Source organism: Corvus moneduloides, chromosome 15 (assembly GCF_009650955.1).
Source record: "Corvus moneduloides isolate bCorMon1 chromosome 15, bCorMon1.pri, whole genome shotgun sequence".
Classification (NCBI taxonomy): Eukaryota; Metazoa; Chordata; class Aves; order Passeriformes; family Corvidae; genus Corvus; species Corvus moneduloides.
In genome coordinates this window covers 7,268,070-7,285,133 of record NC_045490.1, presented here as the reverse complement: position 1 = coordinate 7,285,133, position 17,064 = coordinate 7,268,070, and the positions used below count along the sequence as shown (strand labels likewise).

Genomic DNA, 17,064 nt, shown 5'->3' with positions numbered 1-17,064 from the left:
AGCAGTGTTTATGGGCACCTGCTTCCTGTTCTGCCAGGCCTGGGCTCGCCTGCAGCAGGGAGCCCAAAGCAGTTTGTGTTCCATGTGCCAGCACACAGGGCTGTCACCTCACACCAGGAGCAGGGTGAAGGCAGCACTGTCCCCAGGCTCCAACGCAGCTCTTTGACCAAGTGAGCTTCTCCCAAAGGCTCCATGTGCAACACTGCAAAGCCAGGGGTGATGCCCACTCTGCCCTGAGGCTGCTCAGATCTCCCCAGCTCTAATAGAGGCACAGCAAGGCCACGAGGCGATTGAACTGGGCTCAGTCAGCATTCCCCTCAGGAAGCCGGTTGCTTTCATGGCAGACACCATTCCGCCCTTGGAGCTCCCCTATTACAGAAGAGGAGGACATTTCTGTCACTGTAGAAAGGGGCCTCAGGTTCCCAACCCTTCAGGAAAAACGGTTCAGTACCAAGGGCAAATAAAAGTACTACAGGCACTGTACAGAAGCAGATTCCATTATTGTTTCAGGGGAAGTTGCAGTGCTCAAAAAGTTGTAACTAAGTTGCTTACGAAACCACATCTTTAAGCAGGATGTTTGACAAGTTGCATTTATTGAAACATGGTTGCAGTAAGCTGCCACGTCCACTGATGCCTACAGGAAAGTACAGCATCACCTCGCACCCCCCCCAGCAGTTTCAGGGCCCAGACCCCTGCCCAGGGCACAGCCATGCAGTGCTTTGAACCAACGCACACTGGGCACCCCCAGCAGTGGGGGTGGTTTCCTTTGCTCCCCCCCAGTTGTCACAGTAACACTCTAAGGGTCAGTGCTCAGTGAGGAGTCACTGCTCAGCAGCTGCATGGCAAGAGCACAACAGTCAGAGGACACGGGTGCAAGTGTAGTTACAAGAAGCTGGAGGCCAAGAAGGAGTGAGTTCCAGTTTTTAAAAGGAAGATTTATTTAACAAGTTTCACTTAGCGCAATACACCTAAAAAGGAAATCACAATACAATGAAAGATTAAATCAAGGCCTCAGAATTTTATACGAACACCAAGACCAAAATCCTAAAGTAGCCGTATTGCGTCTCAACGTTTCCCCCATTAACTTAAAAAAAAAAAGCTTTAACATGCCTTACAGGATATTAAAAGAAATAAACTAGAACTAACATGCCAAATGTTCACTTTGATTTTCAGACACAGCTCCTATATCGGTTCTTTACAAAAAAGCATGTCTCTTTCAACATGTATTCAAAACAGTGTTGGATGTAATATGGTATAAGAGCAACATTTAACATAATTCAAACAGCTTTAACCTAAATACGCTTACTGCTTAAATACACTCCTACAACAAAACTAACTTGAGAAACGCTCCAAATTGTTTAACAGTTATAGTCTTTACTTGGTTATTACATCCTAGATGAATGTTCATGTCTGTATGTTCAAAAATACTGAACCTGAAAGGTTTTAAAACAATCCTGAATTCACTTACAGTAAAGCATAAATCACAAGCTCGTATTGCAAAACTGTTAAACTTAGTTTTTTGTTTTTTTGTTTTTTAAAAAAGATGTGACCAAAAGTCAGCGATTGGTTACATTCCCCAGCCACCACTCATGTTGGACATGTTGGACATGCCGCCCATGCCGTTCACTCCCATGGATGCGCGGTTCCCACTGCTGTAGTAGCTGCTGTTCATGGCGCCCTGGCTCCCGGGGTCTGAGGGGGAAACCGACAGCAGGTTCACAGCTGCCTCAGGCCGACTCGAAGCATCCTTGCCCCAACGCCTGTCCTTGCTGGGCCACCTCGTAAATACCGTCTACCGTGCCCAACGCTGCAAAGTGTCAGTTTACAGCTCCGTACCCAAAGTCAGTTACCGGATGTTCAACGACAGCACGAGCTCTGCCTCACCACCCCCCTTCCCAATCCAGAGCTTTACCACTGCTCTGGGGGAATAGGGAGGACCCAGCCTCCCATGACCCCCTCCCCCACTTCTAATGTGTTTAAACAAAGCTGGTCTCCAGCTTTCAGATTAAGAAAAGAAGTGACCAGAGCAATGCGAGTCTGGAGACTGGCATTTCCTGTCCCTTCCAGAAAAGTTTTCCACATTTCCCCCCTCAGCTCCCCATTGCTGCTTTGAATCGATTCCCCCCCAGTTCCCCAACATTCACAGTAGCCACATCTTCAATTTTCAGAGCCTGTGCTGCCCAAGTTATAACAGAACCCTTCAACACCAGTGAAGGGCATGTTAAGCCAGCTGCACCTGGCCCAATGGAAACCAGAAAAGAAATGCTCTTACCATAGCCACTCATGCTGCTTTGACCTCCATATCCTCCTCCGTAACCCCCACTCAGCTGCTGGTTGCCTGGAGCACCATAACTGGATTGGCTCCCTTTTAAGTTAAGAGTAAAAACATTAAAAACTTGCCAGTCAAGATCTGCTCATCATCAACAAACCCAGCCCTCACCCAACCAACAGCCCCTGCACTCTGGCACTACCTTGCTCACACCAAGGGAAGTTTAACATGCTCAAGGAAAGTGATGGGGTTTCTAAAGACATCCCTGCAATCAAGCAGCAACAAGAACTTTAGAAGTTACTTTTACAATTTCTATGGACTATAGTAAACAGGACTGATCTGCACTGTAACATACCCCAAAAGACTTAAACTTGGCTTTAAGTGACCTCACACAGGAGTGTTGCCCTTCCAGAAGCACAGCAGCCCATTAACTGGAGTCACTCATTTGTACATGGCCCTGCAGACTTACTCCTGCTCCAGACTGGTTGTGCATCACATCACAGCAGTGCTGTGGTTTAGCACCCAGACGCCTCTGTTTAAACTAACAACTGCTCTTCACCTCATCACTTGTCTACACTCCTTTCTGTAGTTTCAGTATCAGCATTAAAACTTCAAACATTTTGTAACCAAGTACTATAAAAGCAGCAGTGTACCCACACACCCCCACCCCAGCACCCTCAAGAAAGGAGCCCCCCAGAAACCAACCCCACCTTCATCTCTGAAACCAGCCCAGCTCGGTGTCAGGAGGGTATCTGTCTTATAGGCACAACAGCAACAGGCATTAAAGACTTGTGCTGCAAACACACATTTTATATTTTTAAGCGATTTTGAGGTTTGCCAGAGCAATTCAGACAGTTTCTCCCAATTCCAAATCTCTCTCCCTCACCACCAAGACTCAGCTTGAATGGCAGGTCACGTGCCACAGATACATCCTCCATCACCGAACTATGTTCTGGTGTCCCCAATAGGGAAGGAGAATAAAAAGGACAGGCATCTCCCAGAATTTCCACTACCACATTTCCAAGAAGCCACGCATCCCACCAGGCACACCACGCTCAGCACCACAAGTCAATTCAACCTATTAAAACTCAAATGTATTCCCAAAAGGTTCATATACCTGGCAATGTGCTAGTGTTCCAATCTTGGACTACCCCTTCCGATTCCTTGACTGTGTGATTAAGACAGAATGTTGAATTTCAGTTTTGATGCCAGGCACACAATAAGCAGGAACTGTACAAAACGAGCCAGCTTCCTTCAATAGGAAGTGCTTGTTTGGAAGTGCAGTGAGACTGTTACATACCCATTGCTCCCATCATCTGACTGCCATAGGCACCACCAGTTCCTCCTGCTGTAGAATTCAGGAAGAGTTCTACGTATCTGTGTTCTGGAAGAAGGAAGTTTTCCTGTGAGAGCATTTCACACCAAACCCATGCAGCTCACTGCAAGTGAAGCTGCAGTAAAATCTTTGGCACTCCAGTTGCAGGAGATTCACTACAGTGCAGTGCTGTCAGCTCCCTAAAGCCACCTATTCCGAGCAGTCAGACTTACGCATATTTGCTTTGTCTTTGGACATAGCAGCCACTGCGTCCTCGTGAGTGGCAAATTCAACGTCTGCCTCTCCAGTTACTCTGCCATCTGGTCCGATTTCAATGTGTACTCTTACAGGGTTCAGAGGTGAGAAGAACTACACACAGAACAGTCACACAGATTAAAACGCACCAATGCAACAGTTCGGGTTTACAACAAGCCATTTTCTCCGGAGGAACACTCCAACTGCAGTGCAGCCAGCATGTCCCACAAGGACCCTGGGACCTGAAGCCATGCACTGGGGAGCAGCATGTGGCACTCACATTGTAGATGTCGTTCTCCGTGGCTCTGTAGGGCAGACCTCGCATGTGGACGCAGTGGCCGGTCGTGCTCTGGAAGGTGGACGATCCGTCGCCGTACCTGTGGTCCGACATCCCTGCGGAGAAAAGAGTCCATTCTAGGTCTTTCAGATGTATTTTAGTTTCTTTTGGGACATGTCGTAAGTTCAGTTACTGTTCCTATTAGAGATCTCTTACCTCTTCCAAATCTATCAGAACCAAACCCATAGCCATCATTATACCCATTGTAGTCATCATAACCTCCATAACCTAGAAACAGATTGGACATGTTCATTTCAACTACACAAAGATCCAAATAAATTTTCATTTCGACTACAGAAAGATCCAAATACACAGTACAAACTGCAAACAACAACTACAACAACATTTCATTTCTTCTACAAGAATTAAGGCCAAGGACACATACACAGCTGGGGAGACACTACCAGGTCCAAGAGTTGCTGCTTTTCAAACGAGCAGCTCCCTGGGCCTCCGTGCACTTACCTCCTCCGTAGGCTCCACGCCTCATTCTCTCCAAGCTACTTCCTCTACCCAGACTGTTGTATCCGCGCGTCAGGCCGGGCCTGTCGTACGGACCAGGTCTCTGCATTGCCAACAGCTTGCGGGGAGGGTCGTAGTGAGTGCGCACCTCTGCTCGACTACTCTTGAAGATCTCAATGTACCTGCAAGTGTTTGCACAGGGAGAAGTCAGTCTTTGCTGCCTTCCAAAACCACCTCACAACTTCACATTACAACAAGCCATTTAGTCATAGCCTTGACACTGGCAGTAATTTTAAGCCAGGTTTCCTTACATTATGTAGGCAATGACATTCTATTAAAAGCACTACACATTACATTTAAATCAGGGTATTTTCAAGAAATTAAAATTACTGAAGGGTTTATGTGCTCCTCATACTTTGCAGTATCCCAACCTTAAGGGTGGGGGAGCAATACAGATTCCCCACCCACCTCCCCCCAGTTTAAGGTGTTAGTCAAACAATGTAGGAGGGACTGGTGTCCACTCAACTCAGCACTGTTGCTCAAGGCAACGGAAACAGAGGGTTAAAAACCCGATCTCCACCGAGAGTTTAACCCATCAGAATGCCACAAAAAGCTCTGCATGTACTACTGAACCCAGCCTATGCTTCAGTGATTCAGCATAGGCACGAGGTGCATGCTTCAATGAAAAATAGTCACAAGTAAAATAGAATAAAAACCCTTTGTGACAATTTCTTGAAAGCTATGCTTATTACATTGAAGATTAATACAAGTAAGTAAATTTGTTACATTTCAACTTATAAAACAAGTTTAGAAAGTATCACATTTTCTTATGGTAGTAAGAATACTGTGCATGTCTTTAGAGCTAAAGGCAGAATTGGTGCTATTTGAGAAGTTAAAGCCATAGTCTCTCAACTTTGTCATTTCCAAGCTATAGTTTTGAATGCCTGTTATTACTCATTTTCCAAAATACATTTTAGTTTAGCCCAATTTTATCTTGTATTTTTGGGTAGATCTAAACAGTCTGTGCCACATGCACTGTAGCAATCAATGCCTTCAACTCATCACCGAGTTAGAGACCAAAATACTATTTTGATTTGGCTGTTAACACTTTCAGAAGAGAGAATATGGATTTAATTGTTTACCATAAGAAAAGTGACAGAGCCAACCAACCATCCATCCCCACCTGTGCCCTATTCTTTCCTTGTGTTTCTTTAGAGCCTTTTCAGCTATTTCCTGTGAAGCAAACTGCACGAAGGCCTCCCCCGTACTCCTCCCCTGGAAGTCCACCGGCAATGTTATCCCATTTGGCACGATTTCCAACCCTTCAACCCAAGGACAAATAACCCCAGTAGGGGGGCAATATTAACATCACAAGCCCAGTCATGAGTTTTTTCTTATAGCTTTAAAAATACCAGAATTTAAACACTTTTAAGTGAATGGTATGTTGATTCTAGAACACCAGAATAAAAAATGGCACGTCAACAAAGAGCTCCATGATCACATACCATTCAGTTCAGGTTCTTAACCCACCCTGCAGAGCTCAGAAATGCTCTGAGGGTCAGGGACAGCCCCTCAGAGAAGGCATCTAATGCAGGGTGTGTTAAGAACTTCACACATCATTACAAACCTCGTCAATTCTGTGAAAGTATTTAAGATGAACTTTTAAAGAGAACTTAAATTCAAACACAGCAAGTTAAACAGCTTTATACAGAACAAGTAATTTACTAGAAGTCACTCAGATAAAATAATTAAGTCTTATGCAAACATCAAGTTTCAGCATTGATTTTTTTTAAATCTTTAGAAGCACTTAATTAAGAAAAAAATCATGAAGTAGTTTTCAAGTATTAGTTCCTGAATAGAAGAGACACATTTTGCATATTAAGTACATTAACAACTTACAAAGCTTGAATTACTTCACCATGTAAGGAAAAAAACAGCTTAAAATGCATATGCTTAGAAATTGCTCTTGTTCACATCACCAATTCAGAAAACAAAAAACAAGTTCTGAGATTTTAAAATTGGAAATGTTTCTACTGTATTTTAAAACAAAACAGTAAGCTCAATCATATCTTGTTATAGCAAAACATTTAGAAATCTAATATTTTGAAAATAATAACAAGTGAAATCCTAAACAATCAACAGATTTAATTCTTAGACATTTTAATGGTCTAATTCCAGTTTGTAAAACATAAAACAGCTGCAAAAAAGTAAAAATTAGTCAAAACAAGACATTATCTCTTCATCCACAAAAACTTTGAGCTAGGCAACATCAAGGGTTTGGTGGAGTTTTTTCCCCACAGGAAGAGAAAGGGGCAAATGTGGAAATCTGTTCTTGGGTAGAGTTCAGCAGGTCGTTTTTCTCTGGAATTTCATTCAATACTAACTCTATGTTGGGAAGAGGTCATGGGCCCTTACTGAGAACCTGCTCCTCACACAGAGCCCAGTGGTTAGGGTATTCTACATCCTTCACTGATCAGGGCCAACCAGCCAAGACTGAGGATGGAAATATCCTCCCACCTGAACTGTTCAGCTTTACTTGGAAAGCAAGACACTTTTCTACAATCCTTACTTGGAACAGTATGTCTCACAGAGTATAAATTAGAGCAGCTTTTTGGCATTCCCTAAATTATTTAATTATCAAGTACTTTAGGTTAGGAAGTGATCCAAAGGATTCCTCAAGCCCAGAAAATTAGTGCAGAATTGGTTTATTTACTTTTAACACCCATGATAATACTGTTGGAAGTACTACTGGGCAATCCATGCTTGTTTGGTTTGCTGGGGTTTTTTTAGCATAAACCAGTAGTGCTATAGCTACTACTTTTATCCCACATACCTGAAAAAAACTGTACAATTTCTTCTTTACTACAGCCAAATGGGAGTCCTCTAAGACGTACAAAACCATCATTAGCTGTATCAGGGCTGTTGGGACCAGTATGCTTCAGAACCCAATCCATTTCAACGTTGTTTGACTTGAAAACTGTAAAAGGCACTTAGAATTAATGCATTCTGGAATAAGCAAGAGTTTTTAAAGTCATTTGCCTTGAAACTAGTCAACTTATGATATGCAAGTCCATTTGTCCTTTCACATGCATTTTAAAGAGACAAAAAAGCAGTTAACCAAAAACCCATCAAGCACAAACACAACGTAGTCAGTTACTAGACCAACTGAATCAAACCTTCAACATATCTGTGTCCCATTGTTTCTCTGTCTTTTTTCAGGGCCAATTTCACATCCTCCTCTGACTCAAGTTCAGCAAATGCTTCTCCACTTGGTCTGCCCTCCCTGGTGTAGATGAAACGGATACCCAAAGCCCCGTTCAGAATTTTGCAATCTGAAAACAAAACAGGAAGGCCAGAATAAGGTTAATTATTACAAGAACAGTATTACTTTAGAAGTTTCAGAGAGCCTAAAAAGAAAAATGTACTGAGTATCAGTTATATCAATGCAACAAAACCAGCAGCATTCTTGTTACAACTTTTAAATGAGCAATTAACTAAAGAGACGAACTAAAGTTACCCTTCTAGTCAAGCCTACAGATCAACATTAAGGATGACTGCAAATTAGCTATTTCCAAAGCTTTTCTGCCTCAAGTTGAATGTACTACCTGCTTTTGATCATAACTTTCTTATTAGCACGAAATAAGAAATAATAACAATCAGTGTAAGTGTAATAAACTAAATCAGAACCAAATCCAATATGCCAAATTCTTGACGCAGTTTTAAAAGCTCCAGTTTCTGCCAAAAGCATGTATTTATCACCGCTATTTACTACTGCGGAATGCTAATAATCTGGGGAAGGACACACACACACTAAACACTTAACAAGAGAGTCTGTTGGGACAACACCAAGAACTAAACTGATTTAGCTTCAAAATTCTTGCTTCAGGTTGAACTTTAAAATGGAAGCTTCTCTCTCCTGGTTGCTCAAGCAGCAAAGGCAGCTGTGGCTATTCCAGCAACTCTGAGACTAAGCCCCTTTGTGTTGAGTTTGTGCTAGCACAAGCGTGGCTTTGCATACCAGGTTCTGGCTGAAGCACTTGTTGCACTACAAACTTCACTGAATGCCTGCTGGAATCACTCGCTACAGTGCTCCCACTGCCACAGTGCCCCTGGGAAGGGACCCAGAAGTGACAGCAGAGCCCGGCCCCTCTCCCACCCCTCTTATTCCCCCACAGCCCCACTTACCGGAGAAGAACCTCTGCACCTCCTCGGTGGAGCAGGACCAAGGCAGCCCCCGGACTTTCACCACATATCCCTCGCTGCTCTCCGTGTTAAGCATCACATTGGGAGTGAGGCTCTGCTCCGTCTCGGCTTCTGTGGTTGCTGGAAAGACGAGAACGGGCCCTTTGAGATGCTGCTCAGCACGGCCGCCACCCGCACCCCCTCAGAGCGCCCGGCGGCCCCCCTGGCCTATGCCCCGGCCCTCCCCGAGCCTCCTCTGCCTCGGGCGCTGCCGCCTCACACACACGGCGCCGCTCCCGCCCCCGGCCCGCGCCCTGCCCCTTCCCCGCACGCACACATGGTGGGGCTCCGCGCTGGTTCTAGGGCTCCGAGCCTGATCCGCTGTCCGGAGAGCGCCTAGTCCCGGTGAGGCGGCAGCGAGCGGGCGAGCCTGTGGCGAGAGCGCGCTAGGAAATGGCGGCGGGTGCTCCCGCTTCCGCTGGGCCGGGCCTTCCGCCGCACAAAGAGCGAGGTTCCAGACGCCGCCCTGGCGTGCCCGCGGCCCCCGGCGATGGCGCAGCGCCCGCGGCCGGCTCGCAAATAACGGCGTGTGGCGAGCGGGCACCGAGCACCGCGGACCCTGCGCCGAGCACGGAACCGGCTGCGGCGTGGCCGGGGCGGGTGCGGGGCGCGTGTGCACCGGTGGGGCCCGGCCCCGCCCCCGAGACCCCGCGCGCCGCCCGTGCGCACGCGCTGCCCGTGCCCGCGCGCCGCCTGTGCGCACGCGCCGCCCGCCCGCCGCGCCGAACAAAGCCCCGGCCCCGCGCGCCCTGGGCGCCGCTCGCCGCACTGCGCATGCTCCGCGCTCTGCCGCCCCCGCCCCGACCCGTCCCGGCTCCCGCGTGGCGCGGACAGCGGAGCGCTCTGGCTGCACACACCGTGTGTGGGAACTAGCACTTACCAGCTTCAAAGGCTGACGCTACCCCACGTGAAACAATCTGCTCGCTTCGGTCACTGAAGCCTGGTGTGTTTGGAGGAGATGGGGAAAGAAGAGACAATGGGTCACAATTATCATAAAATAAAGGAAAAGTTAATTCCCTCCCATTTCCTCCAAACACACCAGACCTAGCTAGATTTCACCCTGAATCTCAGTATTACCGAGGAGGAAAGAGGAAACTGGAATAACTCATCATCTAAGAATCCTCCATCCCCTTTCCCCTTGAATAAGCAGCTCATGTTTCAACTTGTCTACGCGGGTGATAGAGGGCCCATGCCTAGAGTTATGCAGGCTCCTGGAGCCCCTGACACGGATATTTGGAGCCCAGAAGCTGCTCTGAGCAGTCTCTGCATGAACACCATTCACCCACGAGTGTTTCTTCTCCAGTTAGTACCAAAACAGACTGAGAGCCTACACTGCGCCACATCTCTCACGTAACTGACGTGTTCCGGACTACTAACTCCCCCACCCCCACAGCTGGAGGCTTCCTGACAATTTTTTTTTTAACTGCATGCTCAAGTTTACGTTAAGTAAATCAAACAACATGGCGAACTTGTTTACAGTAATGCAAATTAAATCAGTGAGTGGAACCTTGCTACAGCCACTTCCTGCACAAAGCTCTCTTCTCCATTTCACTTGCCGAACGCCCATTTTAAAACACCGCCGCGGTAGGAACTGGGCAGGAGCGGCAGGGGAGGGGGCAGCGCCTCCGCCTCTTCCCGGGGAGGACTGGCGGGAAGCGGCCATCCCGCCCACCGGCTGGCGGGACGCTTAAAGCGCGCTGGAGCATCTGGGAACTCCTTAAGTTCCCGCTCGGCACCGCCATGTCCACCCCGGCCAAGAGGCACTGCCAGAGCCCAGCCGGCTCCCTCGAATCCAGCTTCCAGAAGCGCCTCAGGAAGGTTTCCATCGAGGGGAACATCGGTGAGCTGGGCGGCGCGGGGAAGCTCAGAGCGGTAGGGAAGTCGGAGGAGGGATGGGAGGGCGCCAGGCCGGGAGCACCCCAAGGGGCTGGGATGCTGGGGGAGATAGAGAGAGAGGCGGCTGTGGCGCTCGTCAAGCCGGCTCTGCGGGCAGCGGGATGCTCTGCAGGGAGAGCCGCACCAGGACCCAAACCCGGAGCACGGCTGGGGCGGATGGGGAGCCCGGCGGGAAGAGTGCCCATCTATCACACCGAGGCGCAGGGCGGACTGGGGAGCACAAACTCCCGGTGCCCCCTGGCCCGTCCCGGGCTGCAACGCCCGTTAGCGCGCGCCCGCCCGCGCCAAGTCCCAGCGCCTGCGCGGCCGCTCCCCCGCTCCCCCCCCAAGCTCCGCCCGCCGCCGCAGCTCCTAAAATGTCGGCTGCGGCTCGGCCGCCCTTATCGCCCGGCCGGCCGGGCGCGGCCCCTCTGGCGCGGCAGATTAGCGCTGTTTGCTCCACGGCGCACCCGGCCGACCCCGCGCCCCAAGAGCCGCTAACAACCCTCACAACTGCCCCCCCACGTCCATCGGTAGCCCCAGAGCAATCAACCCCCACCCCTCTCTGAACTGCTGTAAATCTTCCGCAGCTGCGGGGAAGTCAACGTTTGTCAGGCTGCTGGAGAAACACAGCGATGAGTGGGAGGTCATCCCCGAGCCCATCGCTAAGTGGTGCAACATCCAGACAGCTGAGGATGAGTATGAGGTAGGTGCGCAGGACTTGGGTCGGAAGAAACTGCAGGGAGTTACACAGCCAGGGAGCTATGCCAAAATCCAGCTATACTTAAGTCTGCAGCAGCCAGAGTCATCCCCGCTATCATACCACAGTTGGTCAGACATTCAAATTGTAAAGGCAAGATACTACTGAATGTATATTCCAAATCACATCACCTACTCCACAGGAATCACACTAAAATCTGGAACTCAAACAAGTTACTCAAAGAAGCTGTTATGAAAACCACCATCACCTCAAGAAAAAAAGTTCCTAAGGTCCTATGCCTAAGCATTTTCTTAGTGATAAAAAAAAGGCCATGAATTCTTACATAATACCAGAATTCAGGATTGAGAAAAGCAGTACGTTCATATCAACGTTTTTTCTCGTCTTCTAGGAACTTTCAACATCTCAGAAGAGTGGAGGAAACTTACTTCAAATGCTGTATGACAAACCCACAAGATGGGCATACACATTTCAGACTTATGCTTGCTTGAGCCGAGTAAAAGCACAATTAAAACCTGTCTCAGCCAAGCTACACGAAGCAGAACATCCAGTGCAGTTTTTTGAGAGATCTGTGTACAGTGACAGGTAATTACTCTCACAGCACAGTAAGAACTCACATTAACAGCTTCCAGGTCTTTAAAAAGATGGAGCTGAGGAAACACTTGATATTTAAACTAATACCTGCAAGGGAGCAGGCTTGACTAAAGCATTTTTTTCAGTATCATCATTCTGTTCTAATGACAAGTGTGTTTTGGTAGTTCACTTTTGTCATTCCTGGCATAAGACTGATGTGTTTCATTGCAGATACGTATTTGCTTCTAACCTGTTCGAGTCTGGAAACATTAATGAAACAGAGTGGTCTATTTATCAGGACTGGCACACATGGCTTTTGAATCAGTTTCAATCAGATATAGAACTGGATGGCATGATCTATCTCAGAACCACACCTCAGGTATGCTCACTAAAAATTAAGGTTTTTTTAGTTCCAACTTCATTTTCCAGAGGCTTAAGACGGTGTAAAAAATTATTCTAGATTTAACTCGTTTATGCTCAGTCAAGCATCTAAAATTAATGCTCACTAATATCTAGCATTAGTCCTTCCAAGTTAAGGACCACGTGATCCATTTAGCTGATGACCTACAACACATGATTAATGACCAGGTTTATACTCCTCTTTTTTTTGTTTCAGAAATGCATGGAAAGGCTACAGATGAGGGGAAGACATGAGGAGCAAGGAATTGAGCTTGAGTATTTGGAAAACCTCCACTATAAACATGAAACCTGGCTTCATGAACGGACTATGAGGTAGGAACCCATTTTCCGTAGCAAGTTTCAACTTGCAGGCAAGGCTCTTTCCTACCTTAAACCTTAGTTTTATCAACTTTAGCATTTAGTCTAGCTTCACTCAGGCAGCTGGATAGACTTACACCCACTTCAGGCTTCAAGACACAGAACTTCATCTAATTTAAAACCTTTGTTAAGCATTAGCTTCAATTAGGAAGCTTTATAGTTGTAACTCCAGCAAGGATATGGATTCTCCTAATTGGAAGGACACAGGAGTAGGACACTTAAAATGGTGTTCAGGGGCCAATCACATGCATTTCTCACCAATTTGTGTTGCAATGTAAGGGGCACACAAGACCCCAACTACCTTTAAACTACCAGGACTGTATTTCACCGAAGTTTAAATATTAATCCTAACTTCAATTTAAACAATAATCATAAAGGCTTTTGGCAGACCTGTTACACACAAGAAACCTAATCAGCAACTGAGTGATCTCTGCACACCTTTCCTCAACTTCCTTATTGATTCTTACTGGCTTTCCCATCTAAGGAATCTCTAAACATGAAAGCAGACTCTACATTTTCCCCTAGAGGAGCTCAAAATAGTCTACTGAATGGGAAGCACTACAATTCCAGGAGAAGTACATTATCAGTTTGATCTACTTGCTGAAGTTTCACACAGAATGACCCAAATGCTTAGGAGACAGTGCATACTGTGGAATTTTGGGAATGTTTACATTGTGTCCTCATCCCAAACTTGTAAGCGAGCACTTCCTGTGTTTGTAGTAGAACACTGAAGTCCGCAAGCACAAGTTAGAATGTTGTTCAGCACACGTACTGCATTTTAGAAATGCCTTCCACTCTCAGAAGAAAGACTAACTACTGCTTCCCATCTATTCCTAAACTGAAGCCAAAATGGTCTTGCTTATGTCCAAGACATCTTAAATACCAGTCTTACAACCTGTTAAAGAGGTCATTCCCATGATAGGAAGCTTTAAAAATGCACCTTGGTAAGTGGATTAGGTGAGGGAGACACAGATCAAGGGAGATTTTTAAAAAAATACTCCATCTTACAAAATCAGTTCCTGGTAATTGATTCTGTGACCAGAATGAGAGAAAGGAACTAAAGGTAAAAACTATCTTTCCCCCCACTTGTACATAAAAGAGAGATACTAAGAGTCCAGATTTGTGAAATATAAGAAGAGCAATTAAGGGCAAACTTGACATGGGCTTTATATTTACATTATGGGCATCAGCTTCAACAACTCGGGTGTACGTGGTAATCAAGAGCAGAGGTCTTGTACACACAGTATTTTATGTAGTTTTTACTCAAACTATGTTCTTCCATTTAACAGAGTTGATTTTGAGAACATTAAGAAGATTCCTATTCTAGTTTTGGATGTTAATGAAGAGTTTAAGAACAATAAAATTAAACAGGAGTACCTAATTGATAAAGTAAGTATCAAACGTTGGGGGATTTGTATCTGCTTTTCTTCTGCAGTTATCATGCATGCAGTGACACCTCCAGAGGTGGGAGGGAGAGTAAACAACCATTTAAGGAAACAAGGTGGTAATACAGAGGTCACTTCAGTCAAAACGATGTTTATCAGTTCCAAGGAAAGGCAAGACTTAGGAAGTAAATGTCAAAAGAAATTCTTATGGAGTTGTTTGGCCAGTCCATGGGAAAAAAAACACCTCCTCCTAATACCTAAATGCATGAGGAAGTGCTCTCCTAGCAAACCCTATAAACCATTTTCTTCATCTTGCTCTGGGTCATCAATTTGAGATTACTGAAGAATGACTCCTTTAAGCCAAGCCTAATTCCCTCAATTAAACAGCTCTAAATAAACTGGGAAGGGGAGCACAATGATCAGTTGTAAAGGTATTTGTCATTACATCCTCATGGAAACCAGCAATTAATAGCTTCATTTTGAACAGACAATGAGGCATGCCATCTTCTACCTTGACCCTCTGAAAGCCCACATGGATTTCAGGTCATGAATTAAATATAAGAGCAAAACATCACTGGAAAACTATAGTAGCAAACCATTTTTTCCTGAAAAAAGGGAAAAGCCTGGTACTTTAGCTTTTAGTGCACCAAATAATACAAATGCTTTTTTCTGATAGGTCAAGTCTTTCCTGACTTCTTTAGAAGATGAAAATTAATTTGAATAACAAGTTACTGAAGTTCACCCAACACTCTGTGTGTTCAAAAATTTGAAAAACAAATGTATTACTTGTATAGCTTATTTTAAAGTAAGCCTGAAATGTTAATATATGGTTTGGTGTTTGATTTTTTTCCCCTTTGTATGATCTGTGTGGGTTTTGATAGAATTTTTTGTACAGCCAAAAAAAACAAATATGGGGTGCTTTGATAATGTTTTTTTTTCTGTATATTCTCTGCTCTTTAATAAAGATTTAAAAGTCATATTGCCTCACGAGTGGCTCTCCCCGCGGGGGAGCTCAGCGGTTGTCAGAGGCCGACACCCAGTAAACAGATAGCAGGCGCTAAACAGGGTTGTTTTGCAATAACTGGCACGGGTTCACCATTTTAAGACGAAACTGTTATGGCGTCCAGAAACCTTTAGTTTCAACTTCTGCTTTACTGAGTGGCCGTTTCCACCGGATTTACGTTAGTTAAGGCTGGACGTTAGACCTGTAATAAACTGTAGTTTACGCTTATCTCGTTTGCGATCTCACCCCCACCCCCCCCCCCAGCCCGGGGAGGGACCCGCGGGCGCGGCAGCGGCGGAGGCGGGACAGCGACCCCGGAGAGCCCCCGCGGCCCCGCCCGGCACGACGCACGCGGCGGGGGGGGGTTGAGCGGCGCACGCGGCCGGGCCCGTCCCCGCCGCCCCCCCTCCCCTCCCCCGCGCCATCGTGAGGCCTTCGCGGGGCCTCCGCGTCACCGGGCCCGGACAGGCGGCACCGCGACGGTCAGATCGCTACCCCCCTCCCCCCCAGGTTCCCTCCCGCCACCCCCTCCGCGCCCGCCGTCGCTGGGTCTTACCCAAGCCGGGGATCTCGCCCTCGGTCTCCTCGGTGTGACAAGGGTCCATCTTGGCCGCGCCTTCCCCGCAGGGGCCGCAAGAAGAACAAAGCTGGGCGGGGGCGCTCAGGCGCTGCGCGAACAGAAACAAAAGCTCAACGGCGGCCGAAGGGACGCTCAGGGAACGTGGATCGGAGATCCGCGGGGGGTTTCTCAGCACTCCCGCGGGGATGGGCCGCGATGCAGCCGCCGGTGCTCCCGGTACCACCCGCTCGCTCCGGCTGCGCAGCGCCTGTTCCGCGCCTATAAATGGCCGCCGGCCGCGCAGGGCTGCGCGCTGACGTCACGCGCCGCCCGCCCCCGCCAGCCAATGGCCGCGTGACAAATTGAACGCGGCCAGTCACGTCCAGCCCCCCGCGCGCGCGGTGGGGGGGGGGGGGGGGGGGGAATCATGGAGGGGGGAGCGCGCGACCGCCCCGGGGGTCCCGCGAGCCCCCGTGCCCCCAGCGCCCGTCGCTGGCCCTGGGTTCGAGTCCCCGGGGACCCAGGTTCGAGTCTCACCCCCGCCTTGGCTCCGATTCGAGTCCCGCCCCCGCCCGTTCCGCTCCCCGGTTCCCGAACAGGGTGGCGGCCTTGTCCCTCCCCCCCACACCCGCACCGCCGCCCCCTCCTCGTCCCCGCTCCCCCGGCACCCCCGCTCACGGCGAGCTGCAGCCGCGGGGCTCCGGCGGCGATCGGCGGCTCCGCGCACTGCAGCACCGCCCGCCGCCGGTGTCAGCTGGGCTCGGCTCCGCCTCCTGCCGCGGCGGGGGCCGGGTACGGCGGGGCTTGCGTGGGCCTGGCCGGGGAGGCCTTGGGGGCTCATCCGCACCTTTGAGGGCCTTGTGTATCAGCCCGGGCACGGGGAGCGGAGCCCGGCCTGAGGAGGCCCCGCTCGGGCACTGCTGGGGCTGTTTGGGTTTGGCGCAGGCGGTTCCTGTGCTGGAGCTGCCCCTGGGAATCCCCGAGTGGGTGCTGGGAATGGCCGCTTCCCACACGCCCTCTGCGCCCTCAGATCACGCTCTCCCAACCAGACCGCAAAGAATCATGAGCTGAGGCAACTTCAGGTTAAAATAGCTGCAAGGGAGCCGGTGGGATTGAGCTGATAACAGGTGACTTTAGGACTGTGGAGGTGTGGTATCGATTCCCAGCTTTGTTTCTGGCCGAGTGTTTGTGAGTGTAAAGCAAATCCCTTTGCTAATCCCTGTTGAAGCCTTCGCGTTTCTAGCAGCAAGATAATTATATTTTTTGGCTTTTTATAGTGTGTACTAATATTCATACA

The 17,064-nt window shown here is 48.2% G+C and overlaps 2 protein-coding genes across 14 annotated transcripts; one reads left to right on the top strand and one right to left on the bottom strand.

The window, feature by feature from the left end:
• Window positions 1-910: 910 nt before the first annotated feature.
• Window positions 911-16,544, bottom strand: HNRNPH1 (heterogeneous nuclear ribonucleoprotein H1). Of its 12 annotated transcripts, XM_032124480.1 has the most exons (15): window positions 16,446-16,544; window positions 15,765-15,876; window positions 9,758-9,817; window positions 8,821-8,958; window positions 7,812-7,967; window positions 7,469-7,612; window positions 5,819-5,957; window positions 4,639-4,817; window positions 4,333-4,404; window positions 4,120-4,259; window positions 3,818-3,953; window positions 3,570-3,653; window positions 3,387-3,437; window positions 2,273-2,365; window positions 1,219-1,692 (listed from the first exon to the last, which is right to left on the bottom strand). In XM_032124480.1, exons 2-15 carry the CDS (start codon window positions 15,811-15,813, stop codon window positions 1,568-1,570), a joined length of 1,566 nt encoding a protein of 521 aa, XP_031980371.1. In that variant the 5' UTR covers window positions 15,814-15,876; window positions 16,446-16,544; the 3' UTR covers window positions 1,219-1,567. The 12 variants fall into 12 exon arrangements, with proteins under 12 accessions (XP_031980375.1, XP_031980372.1, XP_031980379.1 ...); XM_032124484.1 differs by lacking the exon at window positions 16,446-16,544 and having other exon boundaries at window positions 911-1,807; window positions 15,765-16,058; XM_032124481.1 differs by lacking the exon at window positions 16,446-16,544 and having other exon boundaries at window positions 915-1,692; window positions 4,120-4,253; window positions 15,765-16,056.
• On the top strand, window positions 10,425-15,410 carry LOC116451269 (deoxycytidine kinase-like). Of its 2 annotated transcripts, XM_032124494.1 has the most exons (7): window positions 10,426-10,717; window positions 11,343-11,458; window positions 11,862-12,055; window positions 12,275-12,422; window positions 12,660-12,775; window positions 14,110-14,209; window positions 14,882-15,410. In XM_032124494.1, the coding sequence occupies exons 1-7, from the start codon at window positions 10,618-10,620 to the stop codon at window positions 14,918-14,920; spliced, it is 813 nt and encodes a 270-aa protein (XP_031980385.1). In that variant the 5' UTR covers window positions 10,426-10,617; the 3' UTR covers window positions 14,921-15,410. The 2 variants fall into 2 exon arrangements, with proteins under 2 accessions (XP_031980384.1, XP_031980385.1); XM_032124493.1 differs by having other exon boundaries at window positions 10,425-10,717; window positions 14,110-15,410.
• Window positions 16,545-17,064: the final 520 nt, after the last annotated feature.